This window comes from Mixophyes fleayi, chromosome 1, assembly GCF_038048845.1.
Source record: "Mixophyes fleayi isolate aMixFle1 chromosome 1, aMixFle1.hap1, whole genome shotgun sequence".
Classification (NCBI taxonomy): domain Eukaryota; kingdom Metazoa; phylum Chordata; class Amphibia; order Anura; family Limnodynastidae; genus Mixophyes; species Mixophyes fleayi.
Window position 1 is genome coordinate 246,201,804 of NC_134402.1, and position 24,779 is coordinate 246,226,582.

Sequence of the window (24,779 nt, forward strand, 5' to 3'; positions counted from 1 at the left end):
GATATAGCCAAAGGTCATAAGAGCAAATTTAAGGTACATACATGATTTCATAGTAATTTATCACCCAGTTCAACTGAATTTGTGATGAATTACAAACACATATCCATGTAAGAGGGAGAGGACGCCAAGAGATGCTTTGTGCACCCAACTGGAGGGACATGCAAGGTCATATATACAGGGGCTGGTTGGGCTTAGGGAGCAGGGGGGCATCTGCCCCATAGTGGGCTACCTTGGGTTGGGTCACTAGCTGCAGTTTTTTTCCTTTAAAATGTTCCTAATAAGTTGTGAGTCTCGGCCCCCGGGCTAAAATTTGCCAGACCTCCCCTGCATTTATATGTTTATATGAAGCAGCTGCAGTTGGATAAAAGCAAGGAGTTGGGTAAATAGTATGCAAGTCATGGAAGCTGTTCTGCAGCTACAAAACAGTTAAAATGTGTCTCTGGTCGGAAAGACCCATGGTACAGAAGATTTCTTGTACGTGAAATAAAAAAAAAAGCGGTGAGACAATTTAAAAAACAAACGAAAAAAGCTACCTCCATACAGGTATACTACTCAGCCTGTGGCAAGAAATGCTCTGAGCGGAGAAAGGAAGAGGGATTGTCTGCGCAGTGTGTGGCTGTAATTTATTCTAACAAACATATATATATATATATTTATATCACCATTAAAATCTTACAGTATGTAGAACATAAAACATTTTATGTCACACAAACAATGACATATTATGAATATTTCCATCCACTGTTTAGTATGCTTATTGTTCAGTCAGCATAAAATGAAAAACTATCAGCCATTTGAACTATTAACAGTCGTCTATGGTTTGCAGACATATATTATTTATTATATATTGTACAAAGAAATCTGATGTTGAGAATAAGGAGAAATTATATTGTTTGACCTTTGCATGTAACCTGTTCTAATTAACAAATACGTTCATAAAGGTGAACACTGCCCCAAAAGCAGGTCTGGGAGAAAAAAGCATTCCCTATTTATATAGAGGGTATTTACTGGATGGACTATGCTCTATTCCTAATTAGCATGCATTAATGAGTACATTTGTGACAGATATTGTTCTTATTAAAATTCCCATCTGGAATGCTCTTGTATTAGGTAAAACCAAAACAAATAAACTAGGTAATGACCGATATGTATGCCTAATTTACAAAAAATATAATCAGGTTCTTGAAACATCATTATATATGGTAAATATTAATCAATCTCAATAAAAGTTCATTGCCATATTTTTTTTTGTATTTGGGTTCTAGCACAACGCAATATACATGGGGTTTTCTAAACTCAATTTTTTTATGATAAACTAACAAAAATATAGTATAACAGCAGCCAGGACATATGCACTTCCTGTAAATATTTACTGACAGGATCAGATTGCATCATGGACCACAGACATACATAAAGTGAGGTAATACATGAGCTATCCATTAGCCTTTTAAACACACCATCAAGCTCATACACCGTGATAAATATTTTTAGCTGGCATATTGAATGTGATTTTGATTAAGCACTAAACAATTATTTCATAGACCTAGGACAGTGTTTTAACTCTCTGGTGTTCTTTAATTAAATTTAAATGCTGTAACTGTATTTAATCAATATTAAAGGAACAATAAGTAGATTAATTATGATTATGCCACAGAATTAAAAGCTACAGTTTCAAAGAAATACAATTTATTTATATTATTTGTATGGTCAGCCAGCTTGTTGTACTTTCTGAATTGTCCAACTTTCCTGGTAATGTATGCTGATTGAAAATGTATCATTATGATCTGTTACGATTATTGCCTGAATGAAAGAAGCTGAACACACCATTAGAGTGATGACTGATATTAATGGTTTATCACGCATTGATACCCATACGCATTAAAAACATCACATATAGTGTTGCTATGTTTGTGTGCAGTTGTATTGTTTATCTTGGATTCCAAAGGCTACATTTTGTGAAATAGGACATGTTGTACATAAAAGGAAAAATTTCCCAAAGACAGATTATGATAGGAAGAAATACTGCAGGGAAAATAAACGTTTGAGCCCGATCAGTTTGTATTTTTATGGTGCCAAAAGGTTGACAGGAACATATGTTGAGACTGGTCTCATACCTGACAGATAAGATGCGATACATTCCAAAACGAAATACATCTGCTACTTGTAAGCTTGTAAAATTATAACTTCTAGTGGGGCCAATGTCTGCCAAATGACCAACAGAGTCTTGACAGTATCACATTCATGTCTCTGTTTTAATTTTTTACAATGTTTTGGTTTGTAAGCCATCCCCTCATATACTAATATAAGGCATTTCAAGAACAGTAAAAATACTACTTAAATCTTTGAACTATATTACTATGCTATTGAGTATATAGATATTATGGATGGTCCATAGTAATGTTGGGCACACATTATGTGATATCACCAGTGATGTCAGGCAGTTGACCCGATATTGTAGTGGGTGGCCCCAAAATTAGTGCGATGCAATACCCCAAAATAAACTTAATGAAACAGATCTGATTGAAATTGGTCATCTAGGGGTAAATAAAGTCAGATTAGGACACATGTGTGTGTAGACATCTTTTGACAGCAATAGCGCTGGAAGTGATCAGCATCTGGCGCATGTGGTCAAATCTAGTCCAATTTGCCCATCTATATGTGTGTGTTGAAAAATTGGACATTGAACCTGTTGGTGCTAGGAAAGAGAAGCAGGACTGGCTCAAAATGTTTTGCCTGAATAGGATTAAATTATTATTTTGGTTTTCAACTTTATATGAAATGTGAGTTTTGAATGCTAAGAAAAGGCAACAGAGTTTACTTTCAAATGACCTTCTACAGTCATCCATAACATAGAAATACAAGTCAATAACAGTTACTTGTCACAGCCACTGTTTATATTTGCAGATTTTTATTAAAAAATAAACAATAGATTATATCATTGCCAATTAAAATTGGCAATTGCTGGAAGGAAGAGTGAATTTAAAGCTAAATTTTTCATGCACCTTTTAGACGTGATAAGTGGTTGTGGGTAAAAAAAAAACAACCACAAAAATAAACATTAACTACTTGTTTTAATGTCAGTTATATGCAGTGCTTTTTAAAGAACTATACAGGCAGTACTTAAGCACATGTGAATATATGACAGCAAGTCATTTAAACTGGATATGCCCAGATAAATACATTAGGAAACTGTACAATTTAGTTGTATTTAAAAGAAAAGCAGGAGACAAAGAATCCAATGTGGCACACTCCAAGACACAGTGCAAGCCTCCAAGTGCCCTATGTCATACAAAGTTCACCCATGCAACGCTATAGCGATGAGGTACAAAGTTCCTAGCGAACTGATAGGCTGAAGATTGGTTCACCTCACAAAATGACTGCTTTCACTATGTGTAGGTGGTCAGTACAGTGGAATAAGAAAAAGAATAGTTTTTAATTAATATATTTTGTCAGGCAATAACAGACAGAGGCCTATAGGTTATGCTACTGTATTAAACCCACCATGTTAAAAACTTACTTTAACATGTAGATGATATGTAAGAAACAAATCTGTCCAATGTACAATACATTGACTGCTTTGTTACTTCAATCTCAAAATCTATATGTCAGTAGCATTGTGAATGAAAATAGCAATTGGAGTGCGATAGTAAGGACAAGGGTACTTGAGGTCATTTTAATCAGCATGTGATTCATCTAGCATACAGGTTTATACTTGTGTAAACAAAACTTCAACAATATGGTTAAAAGTAAAATATAGCAATTAGCCTTATAATGTAGTATTTGCACTGTAATGACTCCTTGATAAGGAGTGGACTACAAGTCCACATGTAAAGTAACATATATCCGTAACCATTACTTATATTGCTTAAGATGCCCATACACAGGCAGATGCCCCACATATGTGGCTAGTTTCATGGTCAATTCGGCCACACAGACGTACGCAGCTAAATCGGATAGATCCGGCTGTTCAGCGGATATTTATTCAATGACTGTACCATGACGGTCAGATGCGGTAAGCAACCAACTGCATTTTTTGACAGTCTTGATCAACACCTGAAAGATCCCAACAAGTTAAATGTCTCTATTGGTTGTGATTTTTGGCCAAGAAGGTTTAAAATTCTATTATTGGCCGGCGTAATTTCAGTGTGTATGGGCATCATTAGGATCATGATAATCATTAGGATTAGGTTAGTTGTAATATATGACACATTACTAAGTATTTCACCTAGGGTATTAAAACAAGCTAGAAAGCACTTTTGCAAACACAATAACCTGATATGCATGAAGTAATATAAAAGGTTAAATAAACAATAATTTGCAGTGATTTCAGAAGTGATCATGAAATCACAAGTTCCATGAACATATTTCAGTAATAATATAGCATAAAGCTATTACTACAGAGAAGTAATCATTTTAAAATGTGATCCACTGCATGCAAAGACAGTATAATACAGTATATATATTACAAAGAAGAGTAACTTAGATAAGTTGATCACACAGTGTAACTTATAGTGCTAGTATTTAACCAGAGTGGGGGCTGCAGTTTTGTTTTTGTTTTATTTTTTAAAGGTTGAAATACAAAAAGGAACTTGTGCTTTCGAGAGGGGAAAAAAAGTGCACAAAAACATGAAAAACTGGAAAAAGCTTGCAAAAGACATGCAGAGAAGAAGTAATATTACAAGAAATACTTACATGGCTGTTGAGAAGAGAGCTTCTGTGACTTGAAAGGCCGTCAGACTTTTGCAGAGTCTCAATCGCCATTTCAATCTGATAATAGATGTCATTGAAAACAGGCTCAAGACACGATAGCATTAAAAAGCAAAAGCATCATAGACAGACTGTTTAAAGTTTATCAGGAATACTATGTAAAATTGCTGTCAACAAATACAAAGAAAACAAAAGAAAGATAACATGCATTTCATTACCCCAGCACCCGCCACCAAATCAAAGAAAGTAGGAGACCTCAATGACACAAGAATAAAACCAAGAACCAGATACAGTACTGTACATAAAATAGAAAGAGAATCAGTGAGGCATGTATATTAAAGTTCACTATTAATATAGGTTTTGTTTTGAAATCTAGCTAGCTGAGACTTGGTCAATCAGAAAGAAACTTTCATGGTTCCCTATCAACCAACACATGGAGAACTGAAGGTCATTCATATAAGGCTATGCCCAAGCACATCTGAACAGTACAAATATAGGTTGAATGAATAGATCAGTGGTCGAAATTGGAAATTTAGAAGTGACGGTATGGAAAATGGAAGTGTATGGAATTGGAAAGTTTTGCAATCAAAGCAGCAGAACAAATATACACCCCCCCCCCCCCCCCCACTTCGACCACTGTAATAGACCATAACAAAGCAGACAATCTAACATTACCATTATTAAGGGGGCTTGTGTACAGAACACACAGTATGCGGAAACTTTACTTCCGCATACTGTGTTAAGTGATTTCATTTATCACTTCCATTACATTATCTACAATGACATTACAAAAGGGAAGACACTTTGGTGATTGGCTATTAGCACCAAGTTGCATACTTACCCTCATTGGTCGAAGTGGAAAATTAGAAGAGGCAGTATACAATGTAAGTGAATGAATTGAATAGTTTTACAATGAAAGAAGTAGCAGTATGGCATACAATTGTATACCAGCCCACTTCCACCACTGCTTACGCTAAAATATACTATGTCAGCACTGTAACAAGAATCTCTGTAGAAATGGTGGCATATTTTAACTAATTAAAGGTGATGTCCACCCATAGCCGTATTTTACAATTAACCCCCATCCCCAATATGTCATAAGAATACAGTCTGATGCCGTACACCAGGCATTGGGAGGTGTTCTGCTCCCAGTTGCTGCCTAACGCCTTATACCCTGAAACTGAGCTCTTCTGACAGCTTGTAATGTGTTCGTACTCAAATTACAAGCTGCAATGTTCGAAAGAGTGTGGGTGTCCCACATGGCAGGTGTCCTAGACATTGGACCCATGCACTGTAACATCTGGAAGGAGGAGATTTCGTAGTAAAACATCTTTATGGGTGTCTTTACACTATAGACTTCAGAAGAATTTCCATAAGTCTTTAACCATTTTCCATGTGTGAGTTCAGTAACGTCCCATTCTGACCTTGGTCAAGTTACTTTGTCTCCTGTGTCACAGGCACCAAACACTAGAATGCAAGCTGGATTAGCAAGGAAAACTGCACCTGAAAAATTAGTGTTCAGTGTTACGTATGTGCTATCTAAAGTCCATGAAACACAATAAGAAAATAAATACATTCATCAATAACTGCTCCTATTTTTGTAATCTATATAATCTCTTATTGCTTTATTAAAACACACCTGAGACATCCAGCTATCATTCTTTTAATGAGGAAACATGCAAGTTCTCAGGCTAGATTAATAAGGAGCTAGAAGACTTTGAAGATGATATGTTCTGTTTCATGAATAATGAAACCATTAGACAAGGTGATTTTCACCTCTTTTTGTAGCCAACCTATCCAATATTTATCTAACTTACATCAACACAATTGACAAGTGAAGTACTTAGAATTCAGAGCTGAATTTTACTAAGTGGGAAGTGCTGAAAGGGCTGAGCAGTGTCTATGAGACCTGATGATGCTCTGCGCCACCACGTCGCCTCAGCTTACTCTACTTGTGTTTTGACAGAAGAGGTGCTGAAGAGAAGAGGAGAGTGGGCTAAAGTAATAGGTTTTCAGACAGGTAACTCATTGAGAGTGAAAGGAAAAAGGAAATAGGGCAGTGCTAGAGAGCATTCTCTGTGAGCTTGACAAGACTTTATAATGCTTAGTGACTTGACACTAAAATGCTGCCAGTATAGCCTTGCATTGAATACTTTTTACTATTTTTAGCCTGACAGTAATAATCATTTCTTCACTAGAGAGTGATCATGAAACATGTAAAAATTGGAAAGATCCTACCAATCAGTGTTTTTTTAAGCCTTGAATAAATGTATATATGTATTAGACTATACCATCTTTTTATAGTAAGGTACATCATACAGTGATGTGTATTTGGCACATTAATAATTCTTGCTTGAAGCCACAATTCATCTATTTATTGAAGTTGTCGCTTGTGAAACTTTACTACAACACACACAATGATGCAAAGGTTCCTTTGGTTACCTCTTTACCTATTGTCTCTTGTCTGTCTACTGTCTGATTCCCTCAAACACCCTGTCATGTCTTTTGCTGCACTCTGTGTGACTCCCCCTAGCATTACTCACACTCATCTGTGCTATTTATATGTATTACCCAATCTATTTACTACTGTATCCGGCGCTACGGAATCTGTGGCGCCTTATAAATAAATAAATAATAATAATAATACTCCAGAACAACTTTTTTAAATCGATTTGTTTCAGACTTGTCTTGCCTATAATCTACTATGCAGTCTGTTCTGTGAATAAGTATATATGAATGCTCAATTTCTTTCACTTGTGAAGTCTAGTTCTCTAGAAGCGGTTTAGTTTAGCAGACTACTAAGGGTCGGAGAATGAAAGTGCTCAGATAAAATGAGCTTACATAAGTCAAATGCAGCTGCAAAGATTTTTTTTTTTTTTTTTGACTTATACAAGTGTCTCAACTCACTTAAAAAAACCAAAATAAAAAATCTAAACAAAAACATAACTAAGCTTTAATAAATTGGCCTGGTGCAATATTAGCATGATGTACAGCCTATAGCAAAGAGTATGCTAGTATCTTTTACATTTCTATTCTCTCAGCCCTTTAGTTTATGAACTATGAACGCACACTGAGTATTGTATACAGGTATGAGATATGTTTTTTGTGTACTGTAAAGGTGAAATATATCAATTAAATAAAATACAATGCATTAGATCTGTGGTTCTAAGTTTTGTTTTGCTACTTCTCTTTTTTGCACTATGACACACAAGTCACTTGTTTTTTCACTAGAATTTTTGGGATACGAAAACAGTTAAAATTAAAAATACATTTGATAATTATTGTGTAATAATTTATGAGTCGCCCAAATCAAACAGTTTTTTTTAGCAAAATCTATGTTCGATTTCGCAAACAGAGTCTGAATACTGATTGCATGTCATTTTTGTGCAGAATGCGGAGTTATGGTTCTAAAACCTAATATTACAGATAATATTTTATGCTCTAAACACAACAATTTCATAAGATCATTGTAACATTCTTTCATAGTAAAAGGGCTACATGGATGAGTCTGTGCTGGATGCCTTTTCCTCTACAGCGTTCCTGCAGCTCTACACAGTATAAGTGAGTATGGAGATCAGCTGCGTTGCTCTAAAGGTGTGAGGCCCTGGGCAGATCCCAACAATGCAATAGTCTAAAAGGAAAATTGGGTTACAAAAAGCCCCACAGCTTTCCCAAGGAGGAAAACTGTTCTAAGTATGCACAAAATAATTAATCCACGTTTAATAGTCCCATAAGGTACAAATTGACAAAAAAACTTGTCTTTTTAAGGGCCTAAGAAATCTTTATTGGCATACTGCTAATATACTTGCTTGGAGTCAGTGGCATATCTAAACATTTGTGCTTTTTAGACTACTGTATGCACAAAATATAGAGATGTTTTGGTGCTCCGGTAGATTTGTATGGGGCTTGCTGTGTTCAACTATTGAACTAAAAATACTGTATGAGCAAAGCAATGGATGGGCAAATGCACATGCTCTCTATATAACAAATAGTCCAAGCTTATAGAATTAAAGAATGACATAATGGACAAAGCTTTATGTTAGCAGGCTACATATGTATTTCTTCAGCCAGTTGGATTTGGGAGAGCTGACTGAGTGTGTGGCTAGTGTAATGAGCTTTACCTGCTGTCTTCTTGCCATGTTAACACTACCCTCTACTACATTTAGATGTTTTGGTATGCTCCTCACTTGAAACAAAGAAGGCAAATGTACATTAAAAAATGTATTTCTTCAGTCACTGTAAGCTTTATAATAACTTTCAAGAGCAGCAGACCTAACCTTACACTATTAGAATGATTGCAGATAAAAAAAGATGATAGAACATTTTGAGCTAAACCGGAGTGTAATTAGGTTCCAGTGTAATAAGTCGGAATATTTATTCAGTGATGCATTCATCTTTAAAGATTCTTTTTCATTATACCAACAACATGATTCATTTCATTTCATTATCAATTGGGAATGTGACCTTTTACATTTAATAATCCTTTATTTAACCTTCTGCTGTACAGAAAAAAATGAAATGCGGTATCACAGCATGATAGGTTGCAAGCAATCTAGATCATTTGGGTATTTCTATATAATTTAGAAGTATGAAGAAAATGTTCCAATTAAATATGTCTCAAACTCAAAGATGAGAAGCTCTTTTCTGCATATGAATAAAAAGTGATCTACTGTACAAGAAAGTGATCAAGAATATAATTGTGTTACTATATCAATTCATGGTTGATTTAATAATTGTATTATTTTACAATTTATACAATTACATTTAGTCTAGTAACAGCATGGAATCAAACACAAGACAATACAGTTAAATAAATCATTTGAATAATGATGGCATGGCTGACACTTTCACTAAGTGAAACTAGGGCGCCAGGTATTATGGGGGCGAATTCAGTGTTATGTACCACTGTAGGACCCCACACTGAGTGCCAGCCGCTGACATGGAGGGGTAGCTGCTGGCAGCTTCTAACCAGTGAGGCTCCTGCCTGCTGTTCTTCCATATTGGTAATGGGCAGGAAGTGTGGCACTGGGCTACAGTGTCGCTGCTCAGCTCAGGGCCTGATTAAGTATTCAGACCACCCTAGGCTAATACGCTCGTAGCGTCCCCTCACCTTCCACGCCAGACTAATATGCGTTAAATAAAAACTAATTTGTCCTCAATTTAAAATTCAGCTTCCCCCGCCCTTCAATGTGTTTTCAAAAATCAGCTCCACGTAAATTTTTAAAAGGGTCACAGTAATCTTTGCCACTCATTTTGTTTTCATTAAAATTTAGAGCTGTATAGCAGAATGGAGGCATGAATGAGCACTACTGAGGGTGAAGTGATGGGGGCTGTCACCATCCTTGTCCCTCCTACTCGCTTATCCTCATGCACTTGCCGAAAGATGACTCATCGTCTTCAGCTTTTACCCTGGGAACATATCATAATTAAAATCTTACTACATTTATCTTTCATGTTTTCTTTTTATTTTGGAAAACAACTATTCTTATATTTTAAAATTAAGTTCAGTTTATACATATCCCTGTCACAATTCTACAGGTGCTTAGCAAAAACTGACAAAAATCCTTGTCTTATTAAGGACATAAGCAAGCTTTATTGACATGCTGCTAAAATACTGGCTTGGAGTCAGGGGCATATCTAGACGTTTGTGGGTCCATTGGAAAATGTTGTACCTCCCAGGAGTTTCGACAAGGGAATCACATGCCTAAAGTAGGCAGAGTACAGTAAAGACAAGTTCATGCAAATGCGGTTGAAGCAGACCAACATGGAGATGCATAATCGCCTGTCAGGAGCTGTATCTTTTGCACCTGCTAGGGGGCAGTTGCAAATACACGCTGATAATGATGACAGTCGCCAGCACTATCTAGCCTCTTCTGATTGACAGATTGTGAATTCACCTCAGAGGCTTGCTTCATTGTTCATGTATATACTACAGGATTTTGTGAGTGTATTTTAAAAATAATTCTTTGCTATTATCATTTGTGTGCGAGACTGTATCATATCAAGCCTAATAGCCTAAATGTGTTTCTCACTATTGAAGTAAAGGTTAACAAACCTTTCTTGTGCTTAGGACCTGGTTGTGTGCATGTGTATGTAGGTGTATGAATGCCTGACATAAACCTGGTGTATATGCTACAGGTGCAGAGCTGGATGCACCTTGTGATGTATGCGGATAGCCACATGGGTGGAAATACGCTATTTTTACTAGTGTTAAGTTACAAAAATTAAACATGTGTGTCCAACTCAGCATCAGACCCTTGGTCTTTATCAGAATAGGGATTTTTCTGTTGCCCACCCCACACAATCATTTTCCTCTTATATTTCATATTTCCCCTTGTCTATATATGTTCCACATTAATAATCATACTTTTCCATCTCACACCTATCTTGCAAAGATATAAAGCTTATCCTATCAAATATATACAGCTTATCTTCTGCTGACTCCCCTATTTACACGATAATCAGTAGTCTGCCTCCTTCTCACAAGGATTTGCCAATTAGTTTTGAACATGCTTCCATATACCCGTAATATATCAAGGATATGGAGAAAATAAAAGTCTTGTTAAACCTGAAAACAAGAAAAACAGTTAAGTGGAATAAAGAAAATGGCACAAATAAATAGAATTTATTTGTCATATTTCTTGCAGTATATATTTCAATATATGGTGAACCATGGTTAATCAGTGAAAAGTAGCTCCACGGTGACAAGCACTTGATGACAATTACCAATGAAGAATGATGTGTGCTTGTTAGTTATCAAAAGGATAATGCATAGAGAACAAGCTACAGAGTATTGTGACACCTGCAGTTGCTAAGGAGAAGGTCAATTGTCTGTTCCCAAATATACCTTTGTAAATGAAGTTTAGAAAGCACTTACTGTTGCTGGAGAGGCACGGGTTGTGTGACTGACGGAGTGGCCTGAGTTTTCCATGGAGTTGCCAATCAGGTAAGTTCCACCAGTGCTGCTAATGATTTGTCCACCAGAGACGCCCATCTGAATTGCTCCAGTACCCACCATATTGTGAGATGAGACAACAGTGGTCACCTGTGCAGATCCACCCTGGGTGTCAAAGTAACTACCCCCAGTATTTTGGCTGTACATCTGAGTTTCTGTGTAAGGGTATGTTGTTGTCCGACTTCAAAAGAAACAAAAGAACAAAAGAAAAAAGAAAAAGAAAAGACACAAATTACAACAAAAATTGGTTTAAAGAATTTTTTTTTAACTTTTTGTGAAATGGTAAATGGTACATTTAAAATATGATATAACATAAGTTCAGCAGTTACATTTTAAAAATGGCATGTCCCTGCATTTTGATTTTATCTAGTTAGTCTCTCCAGCAGTCCTAAAATGAAACACTGAGTGATGCAAGACTACTTTTTTCAAACATTTTAATGTAATAATGTTGTATATTAATGAATGTTAATGGTTATTAGATGTAGGGTCTGAGAACTTGTTGTATTCATTCTTCAATTTATGAAGGTCCACACATAAATCAATTATAATTGGGTTTGCCCAGAACAATCTGTCACCAATTAGAGCATCAGAATGTTCACAGCAGTAGAGTATTTCAAGAACTAAGTGTGTGGACAAGGTGGGAGGAAGAGACATCTTATTGAGGGTGCATTGTATGTAACATGGGCCGTCTCATGATGTGACAAGGATGGAGGCAAGCAGAAAGTTACACAGCGTTTGATAATAGAAGGAGCAGGATCCCCAACAGCACACATTAGTGATGTGATATTCCTGTCAAACTGGTGCAGGAAGATTATGTAATTAAAACAAACTTTATATGAATATTTGTTGACTTAAATGTCTGGGCAATAAGTACCGGTAATATGTGTAAATAATTTTGCATTTTCTATGTAAACTGATGTATTTATCAGAATATATTGCAGGCATTGGGCTTTGCATATATAGAGCACAGAATATATAAAGATGTATGCTCAAATAGTCAGCTATTCACTATATCACGTTGAATGCAGCTCTTTCATTATTGGTGGATGGAGTTTGAAATAAAAAGAATGCTTTATTTTTATTCTATTCTGTGAATGGAAGAAAATGTCCCTGAACCATAATTAACTCCTCTTGTGAATGATAATTGAGAACCATAAATAAGTTCTTCTCTGTTTCATTATTACATTACAAATGACATCGCCTGTCAATTTGCATGACCTCAAACACAATAATGAGAGGTGCTCCGCAATGTGACAGAAAAGCATGTGAGCCCTGAGCCATTGACACGTTTTTATTTCTTACAGTCTAAGAGGGGGAATAGCCCATCAATACCTGTATGTTTTGCTGCATCTCTTCTATATTACTTGAAACTACAGATTGTAATTGCTAAAGGCTTGACCCTTATCTTCATGGTAGCTATAAGTAAACATCTAATGAGCAGTGTGTACGGCAGCTGAAACGTGATTCATGTGCATGATGTATCTGACCAGTTCTTTGTTCATTACTAAATTACCTGAACATCTGTCACCTGAAAGCCTTGCTTTGTCATCCATATACAAAGTGCATAGAACTAGAGTGGAAGATACCAACTTTAAACCCTTAATTAAGTGTAATAGGCAATCTAAAACTTCATTCTCAGCTGGGAGGCAACCTTAAATTTGCACAGAAACCTATTTACCAATTAAAATCTTAATATCTCACCTGAACTGGAGCCTCAGTTTTTAGCTATTTTAAGTTTAAAGACAACATAGTAGTATTCATTACCTGTACATATGGTACATTGGAAGATAATAAATAAATTCGAGGAATAAGTTATTCATAACACCTAACAAACACAGCACTTTCCATGCGGGGTAATGCTTGGGCAAAAAGAGCTGGTATCCAAAAAAAACACCCATAACCAGAAATGGGCATTTGAAAGTCACCGCAGTTAAAGTGGACATGAAAAACAACTCCAAGTTCACTAACATTAAGTATTTCTGGTCTATATAGGGGGATTTTTAAAGAACTAATGGGCCTGTGTTCAAAATTCTTTGCACCCTTCTCCCCAACCCCAAATATGGTGCTGGTGCAGTGACAGAGTCTTTACTATATTCTGTGCACACTCTGGCACCATATTTCTGACCATTATAGATAATCCACTGGATTGCAGACACCTGCAATTATGTGTTTGTGTGTTAGGCTGTAATACAATGTTACCAACAACAATTAGCATATTCCCACAACAGTGACCAACAAAAACACACATAAAAAAAATATTAATAACTCACATTGCTCCATTTGTGTAGACAGCATCACTTCCTTCAACATATTGTACCTGTGCTGGGTAGACATGCTGCACCTGCTGAACGGTCTGTACCTGCTGAACCTAAAATGGTAAAATCTAAAGTAACCCATATGTTCGAAAATGGAGTAACAACCATTTAATGTCTCAGTAAGGATTTATATCTTGAATATCTAATTCCCTTGTTTGCACAATGTTCTTGTTTATAGAATTACTAAAATAGAAGAAGGTGTTTTTCCAGGATACTTTTTAATTGAATGCTTATATCAAACATTTCAGACAAAATTCATAACACTAGCCAAAATTAAATAAAAAAGATATATATAATTTTAAATTTATACAGACACACCTTATATACAATACTGTAAAGCTTCCAAACACATATAACTTGCAGAATGAGTTGGACAGTTTTGCCATAGTGTTCCATAGAGTCCCAAAACTCAAATGCTAACAAGTAATTCCAATATGTTCTAGTAACAATATGAGAAGCACTGGGAAGAGGGGGCATACCATCCTTGTCCCGACTTAGCATTTGAGTTGTGTGAGAGAACCGTTTAATATTCTCCCAAATATCCTGCTTAAGGAAAAAAAAGAATACATAGTCCAAACTTATTGTGTCAAATGCTATATACAGATCCAGGGAATGTAACATAGCCCTCCACTCCAATATGTTATAAATTCTGTTCTCCTTTGGTGGTTCAGGAGCCCCATCAACCATCAATTAAACGATTATGATGATGCATTGGTCTTCTGCTTGCTTGTTTTTCGTAGCAGAGACAGCTGGGATCTGTCGGCAACATCAAGTTTACAACTGCCAGCGCTCTCATCTTGTGGATGGTGAGTACATGGGAGAACGTAAAATAGCCACTAGATAGGAGGTCCTGACACACATTAGCTATCGGTTGGAGATCGGGCTTTAAACTCTAGCCATCTTATTGTTGCCTGCCTTGTATACTAGTTACCACAATACGCTCTGCATTGTTTACTAGTCATCAGCGCAGCTACCCTGCTTGGTAGGTTGGGCCCCAAATATTTTGATGGTAGCCCTGTACATGGAACCAAGATGCAGCCCCTACCCGCTTAAACTGCCACACTTCTGCCAGTTGTAGCCTGCACCGTTCTTGATCAAAGCACCTACCCTCTAAAATGCTGTTTGCATTATGTGGGACAAAAATTTCCTGTTAGCTAGCCCTCTTCAGTTACTGGCTATAAATACTTTCCATTTATTGAACTGCTTCAAATATAGATTTGTGGCTGGAGCCTAAATAATGTAATGTATCTTTTCATTATAAGAAATGGATAATTCTGCATATTTTTGTGCATATATTCATTTATTTTATGGACCAAGAATCATTGTATACTGAATTTCTCTAAACTTATATTTCTGTAATTGATTACCCTAATTGACTGGCAGATTGGCAGAGGGAGAAGTCTAGGATCTCCACAATTAGCATGATGCAGTTACCACTGAAAAAATTTAGTATACAGCCAGAAAAAGTCTAGAGCACTATTAGATAACTTGTCACAGTATGAAATGACAGATAGCACCTAATTGTATAGTCTTGCCAACTCTCTAGTTAGGTGCCACTTGTCATTTCACATTCTATGTCAGATCTCAGGACTGTATAAATGCTCTAAGACAATGCCTGGGGAATAAAGGTATAGGTGCAGGTGTATTCCTGGAACCACTGTGGGACTACTAGTCAATAGATTGTGCGAATAAAATAAACTTTGCAAAACCTGGACATTCTTTAACTTTATAGTTCATATCTGTTAACAGAAAATAGGCTACAAAGAGATTTGGACTTATATGTTTAATTAATTGTTTAATTAACAATTAATAGAATGAAGAACCTACCGACATTCAAAAATTAACTAATGGGCAATGTATAGAGCCATTAAAACAATGTAAACCACATAAAACAGAATACATTACCTATGTCACTAGTCCCACATTTACAGTTACTCTGTGCAATGTTTATTAATACGGCAGAAATAGATATATGTGGCAAAATAATTATACCAAAGAATATAAAAATGGTCACGGTATCTTTCTTTTCCAGTAGGTACTCAGAGCCCATCTAAATCATGGACGTTACATGTCCTTTTACCTGCCAGAGTCTAGCTGAAAGGATGCCATATCAAGTGGACTTTATTCAGAGTACCCAAGTACTCAGTCAGATGCACATGCCAAGACCTACAATAGTAGTGAGAGCATCTATTAAAACTTGGTTATTTTGTGTCTATTATTTCGATGATCGTGTGAGTTCTTGTTATGTTAAATGTTTCTCATGCTTTGCAACTCTTTCAGGTAGTATTAAATTCAGTATTGTTTAACAATCTATGTGTAAGCAGTTACCGTATATACTCGTGTATAAGCCGAGTTTTTCAGCACATTTTTGTATGCTGAAAAAGGCCACTCGGCTTATACACGGGTGAACTTACCTGGTGTCCGGTCCCTCGGCTGTTAACTTCAGCATATGCGTTCCAACAACAGGAAGTTCGGCATTTGGAACGCAAACTTGCGTTCCAAATGCCGAACTTCCTGTTGTTGGAACGCATATGCGTTCCACTGCGGGGTAAGTTAAAAAAAATCTCTCTCTCTCTGAGTGATTTGACAATCGGACCATTTCTCTTATCTCTGCAGCTGGAACAACAAGGAAAACTCCAGCGTCCGTTGGGCAAGGAGTTAAAATGACGCTTAGAACCTTCATCTATTCTTATCCCTGTGCAGGGCGGCTTTCGTTTATAATTTCAGCACTGAGTTGTGAGTCTGATTTAATGGGTCACTAAACAGTAAAAGTATAGGCTCTGAGGTTGTGATAACTGCAGTCACACATATATATTTATATTTTGTATCTGGCCATTATTGGAGAGAGAGAGAACAAGTTGCTGAGCAGGTGAGGGTCATTGATATTGAGGATACTTTTCTGCACCCAGCTAGGTGGTGAAAACACGGTGATTAAAACGTTGAATACATTTTGAGGAGTCCTATCGAGTGACGCTGGGTGTTCACAGTACAACTATTATATTACTTACATTGAATACTTACACGCTGCAGACACCTGCAATGCTGAGTGCCAGATCGTGATCATCTCTAGTCCACGCTGTTTATGCTCCATAGAATTGAATTCTCTCTCTCTCTCTCCCCCTCCCTCCCTCTCTCCCTCCCTCCAAAACTATCTACTTTGCCTCAAGGTAAATCAAATTAGCTTATATTAGATAATGAATCAAACAATACAGCCATGTCACTTTAGAGAAAATGTTCATACATTTATATCCCTACCCCTTTATTTAGGTTAGGTTGTACCCAATGATTTTATAACCATTTATGAATGTACCTTGTCATGTACTGTTATATATGGTTTAGCTACAAATGATTTCATAGATTGAACTTATCATTTTTATTTAGCCTTTTAAATTAGCGCTCTTTTCCACCCTAGGCTTATACTCGAGTCAATAAGTTTTCCCAATTTTATGTGGTAAAATTAGGTGCCTCGGCTTATATTCGGGTCGACTTATACTCGAGTATATACGGTACCTCTAAATGATGGGCAGCCCAATATACCTCAAAGTTCACCTGTGAATCTCTCCAACCTCCAAAAAGGACAGCAAGTTACCTTAAAATGCAAAAGTAAAAAAAATGCCCCAAAACAACTTCTGCACCTCCACACCGCTCATCCCAAACTGCACCCACATGCCTAACTGTTCCAAAATTACCCCCACATGCTACTCAGACCTACCACTTGCTCCATAATAGCCTCGTATTTTCCCCATGCTACTCAGACCTCTGTGAATGCCCCTCAAAAACCAGACCTCCCCGTATGCCCCTCAGACCTCCCCACACTTAAGTGCACAGCTGGAGCCCGCAGAAAAAGGTGGTAGAGAATATAGTGCTGAATGCACTGCCCTAATTCCTTCTCTCATTGGTTGTGCTGCATGACCTACATGCAGTGTGCACAGGATGTCACATGACACGGAAACCAGCTTCTCCTATTCAGTCTTACTCTTTATAACAAAGCTGAGAATATTTTAGATTGGGAGCAGACAACAGAGGGTCACAGGTGAAGGTTTGGCAGGTCTCTGGCAGTCCACCAACTCTAATCTGTACCAATGCCCACCCCATATTCATTTCTAGTGGTCTTTCTTAGATAAGGCGTTGTACAGGGGCCACCACTATATTTGAAGCCCGAGGCAGTCCCTCTCCTATGGATATCATGACAATATAGGAAGGACAATATTTTCCTTCCAGGAAAGATAGCAATTCTACCCACATTTTAGTTGTGCATGTGCACTGCAGTCTATTTTTTTTAATAAATTAATATTTTATTGAGGTAGAAAATGCAATACAGTGTAATAAAGAAAAAAGTCAGAAACATGTAAATGATACAATTTAGAGAAAAACAACAAGTCCAATATGCACAAGCAATGAGTAATACAGTTATCTGAGACAGTCCTTTATCAATACTAGGTGCCAAAAATGGTATAGTATGTAGGGAGGTATGTGGGAGTGTGAAGCAAGATGTGGATCAGTTCCGGATGAGGCGACAGTGCAATTGGGAGATTACCCAGACCTGGAGTATGTAATGTCGAGAAACTATCCCCACAAACCCCTTGACACAGAAATATCAAGAATTTAGGTACTGATGTAAACCCCTATACCTGGGAGGTGAGTGCATCTGATTTTAACTGCATTTTAATGGCGTTTAAAGCATATAGGTCAGTGTAGGACCTACATATAATGAGGTGCCCTTGACGCTGGGATGCAGGCTTAAATGTTTTGATCAAAATATGAACTAATACCTCATGTTTTCATTTTGCTAGACACACACAGATATGCAGTGTAAAGGATAAGCGCTGACAACTGTCTTTTTGTTTTGTGTACTGATAAAAACAAGCCCAATGGTTCTTCCTACTCATTTCCCAGTTACCGTAAGTAGCACTGAATTAATTGATGTTAATTTTTTTGTTAATCTAGTAATTTGATTAGCACTGCTTACTGCATAGAAAAAACAGACAACTGCAACTGCTTACTAGGTAAATTGGTCCCATTTAGGCATATAGAATTTTAAAAAGGAAGATGAGGAAGCCGATGCGATACAGAGATTGCTTTTACCTACTTGCTCTTACTTCTCTTGGCACATTGAGTGCAATGAAATTGTAGTTATAGGAAAGCATTTCCACTAAGACTGGTGTCAAAGCTGTGTTTTTGAAGAAGCATTTACTATGCCGGTAAATAGCAGCAGCTATTGCCGATTAATTCACATCACCAGTTCACAGTGAAGGCACAAACACAAAGAAAGCAGTCCCTTATTCAAACATATTAAATATGTTTAAATTCATATATCAAATTGCTGATCATCATCATTTATTTATATAGCGCCACTGATTCCGCAGTGCTGTACAGAGAACTCACTCACATCAGTCCCTGCCCCATTGGAGTTTACAGTCTAAATTCCCTAACACACACATAGACCAAGAGAGACTAGGAGCAATTTGGTAGCTGCCAATTAACCTATTAGTATGTTTTTGGAGTGGGGGAGGAAACTGGAGCACCTGGAGGAAAGCCACGCAAACAAGGAGAGAACATACAAACTCCACACAGATAAGGCCATGGTCGGGAATCAAACTCATAATCCCGGCGCTGTGAGGCAGAAGTGCTAATCACTAAGCCACTGTGCTGCCCAGTTCAATATGCAGAGTTAACAATCAGCTGTCCATCGCAATCCTATAATCCCAACATCCCAAACTCCCACTACTGAAGTCTCTGGGATCTTTGCTGGCACACAAGCTGTTTCCAAAGCATCTAACACTCATGAACTCTGCATGTAGCCATTTCATCTATTCTCACTTAGCAGATGTAAAAAAAAGTTGCTGAAACCCAGGGCCAACGAAATAAGTGTAAAACACTCTAACCCAGTAATAGACAACATGCCATCAGATGAACCTTCACTTGCACCCTCCCAGCTGGCTACTTCCAATCTCACTTATTTCTTATGAAGCAGGGAATAAAACTTGTATGAGAACAGCTCACGTTCATGTCAACTGACCTCCCCTCCACACCTCATTTGACTGTCAAAGAGTGGGGACCATGTGGGGAGGGTCAGTGAGTGGGGAGCATATGGGGGAGTCAATGAGCGGCAGGCATGTGGGGAGAGTCAATGAGCGGCAGGCATGTGGGAAGAGTCAGTGAGTGGGGACCATGTGGGGAGGGTCAGTGAGTGGGGAGCATATGGGGAGAGTCAATGAGCAGCCGGCATGTGGGGAGAGTCAATGAGCGGCAGGCATGTGGGGAGAGTCAGTGAGTGGGGACCATGTGGGGTGGGGACCATGTGGGGAGGGTCAGTGAGTGGGGAGCATGTGGGGAGAGTCAATGAGCGGCAGGCCAGTGAGTGAGGAGCGTGAGAGAGCAGTAGGTATGTGGTGAGCGTCAGTGAGTGGGGGACATGTGGGGAGTGCAGGGATTTATAGGCATGTGGAGCGTGCCAGGGAGTGGGGTGCATGTGGGGAGTGCCAGTGAGAGGGGGCTTGTGGGATGGGTTGGGTGGTATATGGAGGCATGTATTGAGGACTGAGTGCCATGTGGGGGAGTTTTAAAGTACACGTGGGATGTGAGGCCATATTATGGCAGGTAGTTTTGGAGCTGCTCATTTTTCTCTGCTTTTCGACGCAGCAGATAAACATTGCTTCTAAAACGCAGATGTGACATCAGCCTTATACTGATAATCCATGTCCAGGAGTAGTCTTAACTAGGAAATGTAACATTTTGAATTAAAAGTTTCTAGTAGCTGTCCTGTGAAAACCTGGAAACATGACCCTACATATGTTGTGGTGTAAGAGCCACTATAAAAGTGAATCTAATATAAAAAGACAACTTGTAACAGTCACAAATGTTCATTCTCGCCATATTGGCATGGATTTTCTTCTACTGTTCACCAATATAATGGTAGGTTAACTGGCTTCTGACAAAACTGACCCTTTTGTTTATGTGATCGAGAAGTTAGGGGTAGATCTACTAAAACCTCTTTAAAGGAAAAGTTGCGGTGTTGCTCATAGCAACCAATCAAATTCTAGAAAATATATTCTTGAATGTACTATATAAATGCTAGATAGCAACCATCAAAACAAATGATTCTATGGGCAACACTTCCAATGTTCCTTTTTAGAAGTTTTTGTAACTCTACCCCTTAGACTGTAAGCTTCAGTGAAACAGGGACTGATGTGAGTGACTGAACATTCTATGTAAAACCCTGTTTAATATTTGCCACTACATAGAGGATAATACTAATAAAATAATTATTCTTATATCATAACCGGAGTTAATGTGCTTGACATTGTTTGTAACTTTGCTATCTACATCACTGCAAGCTATTGCTTCTCCATACTCAAACTAGTAACAAATATCTTCTCATTAAACATATACATATAGAATACATAAGTGACATCAATGTACGCAAAATATGTCAAATATAGTTTAGTGAAGTCACATATGTAACATTACTAATTTTGATAGTGTTCTGTCTTACTACGCATTCCTGTCAGTGAAGGTATAAAATATCTAGGTATGACGATCACCTCATACAAGAATTATTTTTATTTGTTTAAATTGTGATGTGTATTTTATAAGGAACAATGCATCTTCCTACTGTAAAAAGGATATCAGCTCAGAGTTACATGACCTGCATAAGAGCATTTTATTTGAGGAAGCTTCTATTTCGTCTCCCTTTATTATTGTAGATTTGTAAGGCACCACAGTGCTCCGCAGCGCCATACAGTAAGGAAAATAGGACATACATAAAACAAGGACATACAAGGCAGAAAAAATAAATGTAGAGATGAAAACAAAGGGTAAAGGACACTGCTCATTAGAGAGCACAGGTGTACCCAGTGGAAGAGGGCACACCTAAAACAAAAGGAACGAGCGTGGCTTAAAGTGGAGATTGGGACAGCTGTGAGAAGGGGACGGCTGGCAAATTTCAGCCCTGGGGCAATTTTCGACTCAGCAGCCTATTTTAAAGGAAAAACAAAATTGCAGGTGGCCCAGTGACCCAGCACAAGGTAGCCCATTATGGGAACAGCCCAGGGGGCAGATGCCCTCCTGCCCCCCAGCCCAGTCTGCCCCTGGCTGTAAGGGTGTATTAGAGTGAATAGTATCATCAGGGATAAGAGGTCAGCTTTAAAAAAAAAAAAAAAAAAAAAAAAGAGATGGGCTTTTAGAGAACGTTTAAAGATTTGAAGGCTGTGGGAAAGCCTGACTGGGCATGGTATGGAATTCCATAAGTGGGGACCAGCAGGGGAGAAGTCTTGTAGGTGTGAGTGAGAGGTGGTTACCAGAGACGAGACAATGTGCAGGTCAAAGGTAGCTCTAAGAGGGCGGGAGGGAGAGTATTTTGATATGAGATTTGAGATATATGAAGGAGTTTTGAAGTTGAGGGCTTTGTAGGTAAGGGTGAGTAATTTGAATTTTATTCTGGAGGACACAGGAAGCCAGTGCAGGGGTTTGCAAAGTGGTGCAGCAGATGTGGAGCGATGAGAGAGGAAAATCAGTCTTGCAGCTGCATTTAGGATGGATTGAAGTGTGGATATATGGGTCTTAAGAATGCCGGATAATAGGAGGTTGCAATAGTCAAGACGGGAGATGATGAGAGAATGGATAAGAGATTTGTACCATGTTGAGTAAAAAAAAAAGGGCATATTCTGGCAATGTTTTTAAAGTGTAGTCGACAGGACTGTGAGAGAGTCTGGATGTGAGGAATAAAGCAGAGGGTGGAGTCAAGTGTGACACCAAGGCAGCGGTCTTGGGAGACTGAGGAAATTGTGGTGTTTTTGACAGTGAGGGAGATTTGAGATTGAGATTCTTCCAGCATTTTTGTCTAAATAATTAAAGTGATCAAATATCTCCTATCATATTTAGTGACAACCAGGAATGTAGGCATAAGCCACTGAATGATCTGTTGGAACAGGACTGGATGTGACTGATTAAGACTAGATACATATTAACAAAAGTAAGCATGCTGCAGTAGGACAGAACAAGTTGTAACATGTCTATGGAACAATGTCAAACTCACTAATAGCTATTTTCTTTGTGTTAGTTTTACATTTGGATTATTTGTTTATTATGAAAGGGAGGTAACAGGATTTTAAAGTGCACCTCTTACTATGAATTCACATGTTGTGCTTTAATCTAACACTCTGCCTCAGATCTCATATTTTGCTAGCCTTTTTCTGTCTCCGCCAACTCTTTTCAAGCTGACTTTCATGCAAATTAGTGGGCGTAGACACAATTGGCCGAGATTGCATTTTAATTTTATAAAATGAAGAGTACCCCAGATACTGTAGTACAGGAATGGGAAGCCCAATATACTTGACCGCATGTGTAGCCTTCCAACCTCCAAAAAGCACACAATTTCAAAACAATTTCGTCTTCACACATCACTTATCTCAATATGTACCCACATGCTACACAATTCTCCCACATGCTCCCATGCAACTCAGATCCCCCCACAGACATCTGCACTTCTCCCCTCTCTCCTTTGTTCACCTTCCTACACTTACCTGCAGGGCCTAGCCTGGATCAGATGGAGGGAGAGGATGTAGTCTAGAATGCACTGCACTAACTCCTCCCCCTCCTCTGATTGGCTGTGCTGCCTGACCTCCCTGCAGTGTGCAGAGGAGGTCATCTGACACTGAAGCTAGCTGCTTCCATTCACATATTCTCTGATTGCAGGAGCAGCAGGCTGGGGGCTGCAGATGGAGTCTCAGTGGACCTCCTGTTGCCCATCACTGCTGTAGTGTCACTGAAAGGACGCAAAAGATTATTCAAAGGACACCATTGATCCATACGAAGCGTTGCAAAAGTGGGCATATCCTGTCCTGGGAAATAGGTGTGTTCTGCTCCACAGAAGGGTGTCTATTATAATTTATATAATTAAGTATCATTCCTATATCTCCTGCCATCTAAGTACCTGCACTTTGCCATTTTTAATCCCACATGTTTCTTTTACCCCCTTTTCTTGCTGACTTTTGCACAGACCCTTCCCTTATGCACATAGATCCTTTATTTTGCAGCAATATCACCCTTTGCTCTGATAAATTCCATCTGAACATCACCCCCCTGCAGAGACATTCGTCCGCTTGCACCCAGCTCCCCCTTCCTTTTCTAAAGACTACCCTCTAGCACAGATATTCTCATTTACACAGATATCTCTTCCCTAAATTCACACTGTGATCTCCCCTGTGTTATCCCTTGCTTGTAATCACACAGCAAAGATACTTTCCCAATGTATGACTCCAGATATCCGGTTCCGCGACGGGTGCAGGATTCTTCTGACAGCCTTCACGTTTTACAGTTGTGCGTCCAGCGGAGACGCAGACAGCACTCAAGGTCCTCTGTGCAAGTCAGGGAGCTTTGTCTACTCTCTCGGGAGTCAGGGAGGTCTCTCAAAATTCCAGGAGTCTCCCGGATATTCCAGGAGAGTAGGCAAGTATGTTATATTCAAGTTGATTAATTGACTAAAATTCTATTCTAAATAACTCAGGCTGATTGTTCCTTTTGCCTGCAGGTGTTCTATTGTTGTCATGGTGCATTTTATATTTTCAGCCTTGTGTGTGTATCAAGGCATTTGAAAAGCTATAGGACATTATTAAGTGAAGAAGTAGACAGATTCCCCTAAACATATTCCAGGTTTGGCAATCAGCGACTTAGAGCTAGACAGATGTGAAGAGAATTTTTTACCAGGTGGATATATTTGTATATATAATTGAAAACAATAGGCCACTAAACTTTTATATACTAATCGCTCCAAAATCATTCTTCACTGGTCTAGGCAGCAC

At 38.2% G+C, this 24,779-nt stretch overlaps 1 protein-coding gene across 3 annotated transcripts in view; it reads right to left on the minus strand.

Moving 5' to 3' along the window:
- RFX3 (regulatory factor X3) overlaps positions 1–24,779 on the minus strand; it is a 219,317-nt gene that overhangs the window by 62,465 nt on the left and 132,073 nt on the right. For all 3 annotated transcript variants that reach the window (XM_075209024.1, XM_075209034.1, XM_075209016.1), the window contains 3 exons: positions 13,933–14,030; positions 11,585–11,843; positions 4,693–4,767 (listed from right to left, as the gene is read on the minus strand). In XM_075209024.1, coding sequence (XP_075065125.1) covers positions 4,693–4,767; positions 11,585–11,843; positions 13,933–14,030 — 432 coding nt within the window. The remainder of the gene's footprint in view (positions 1–4,692; positions 4,768–11,584; positions 11,844–13,932; positions 14,031–24,779) is intronic.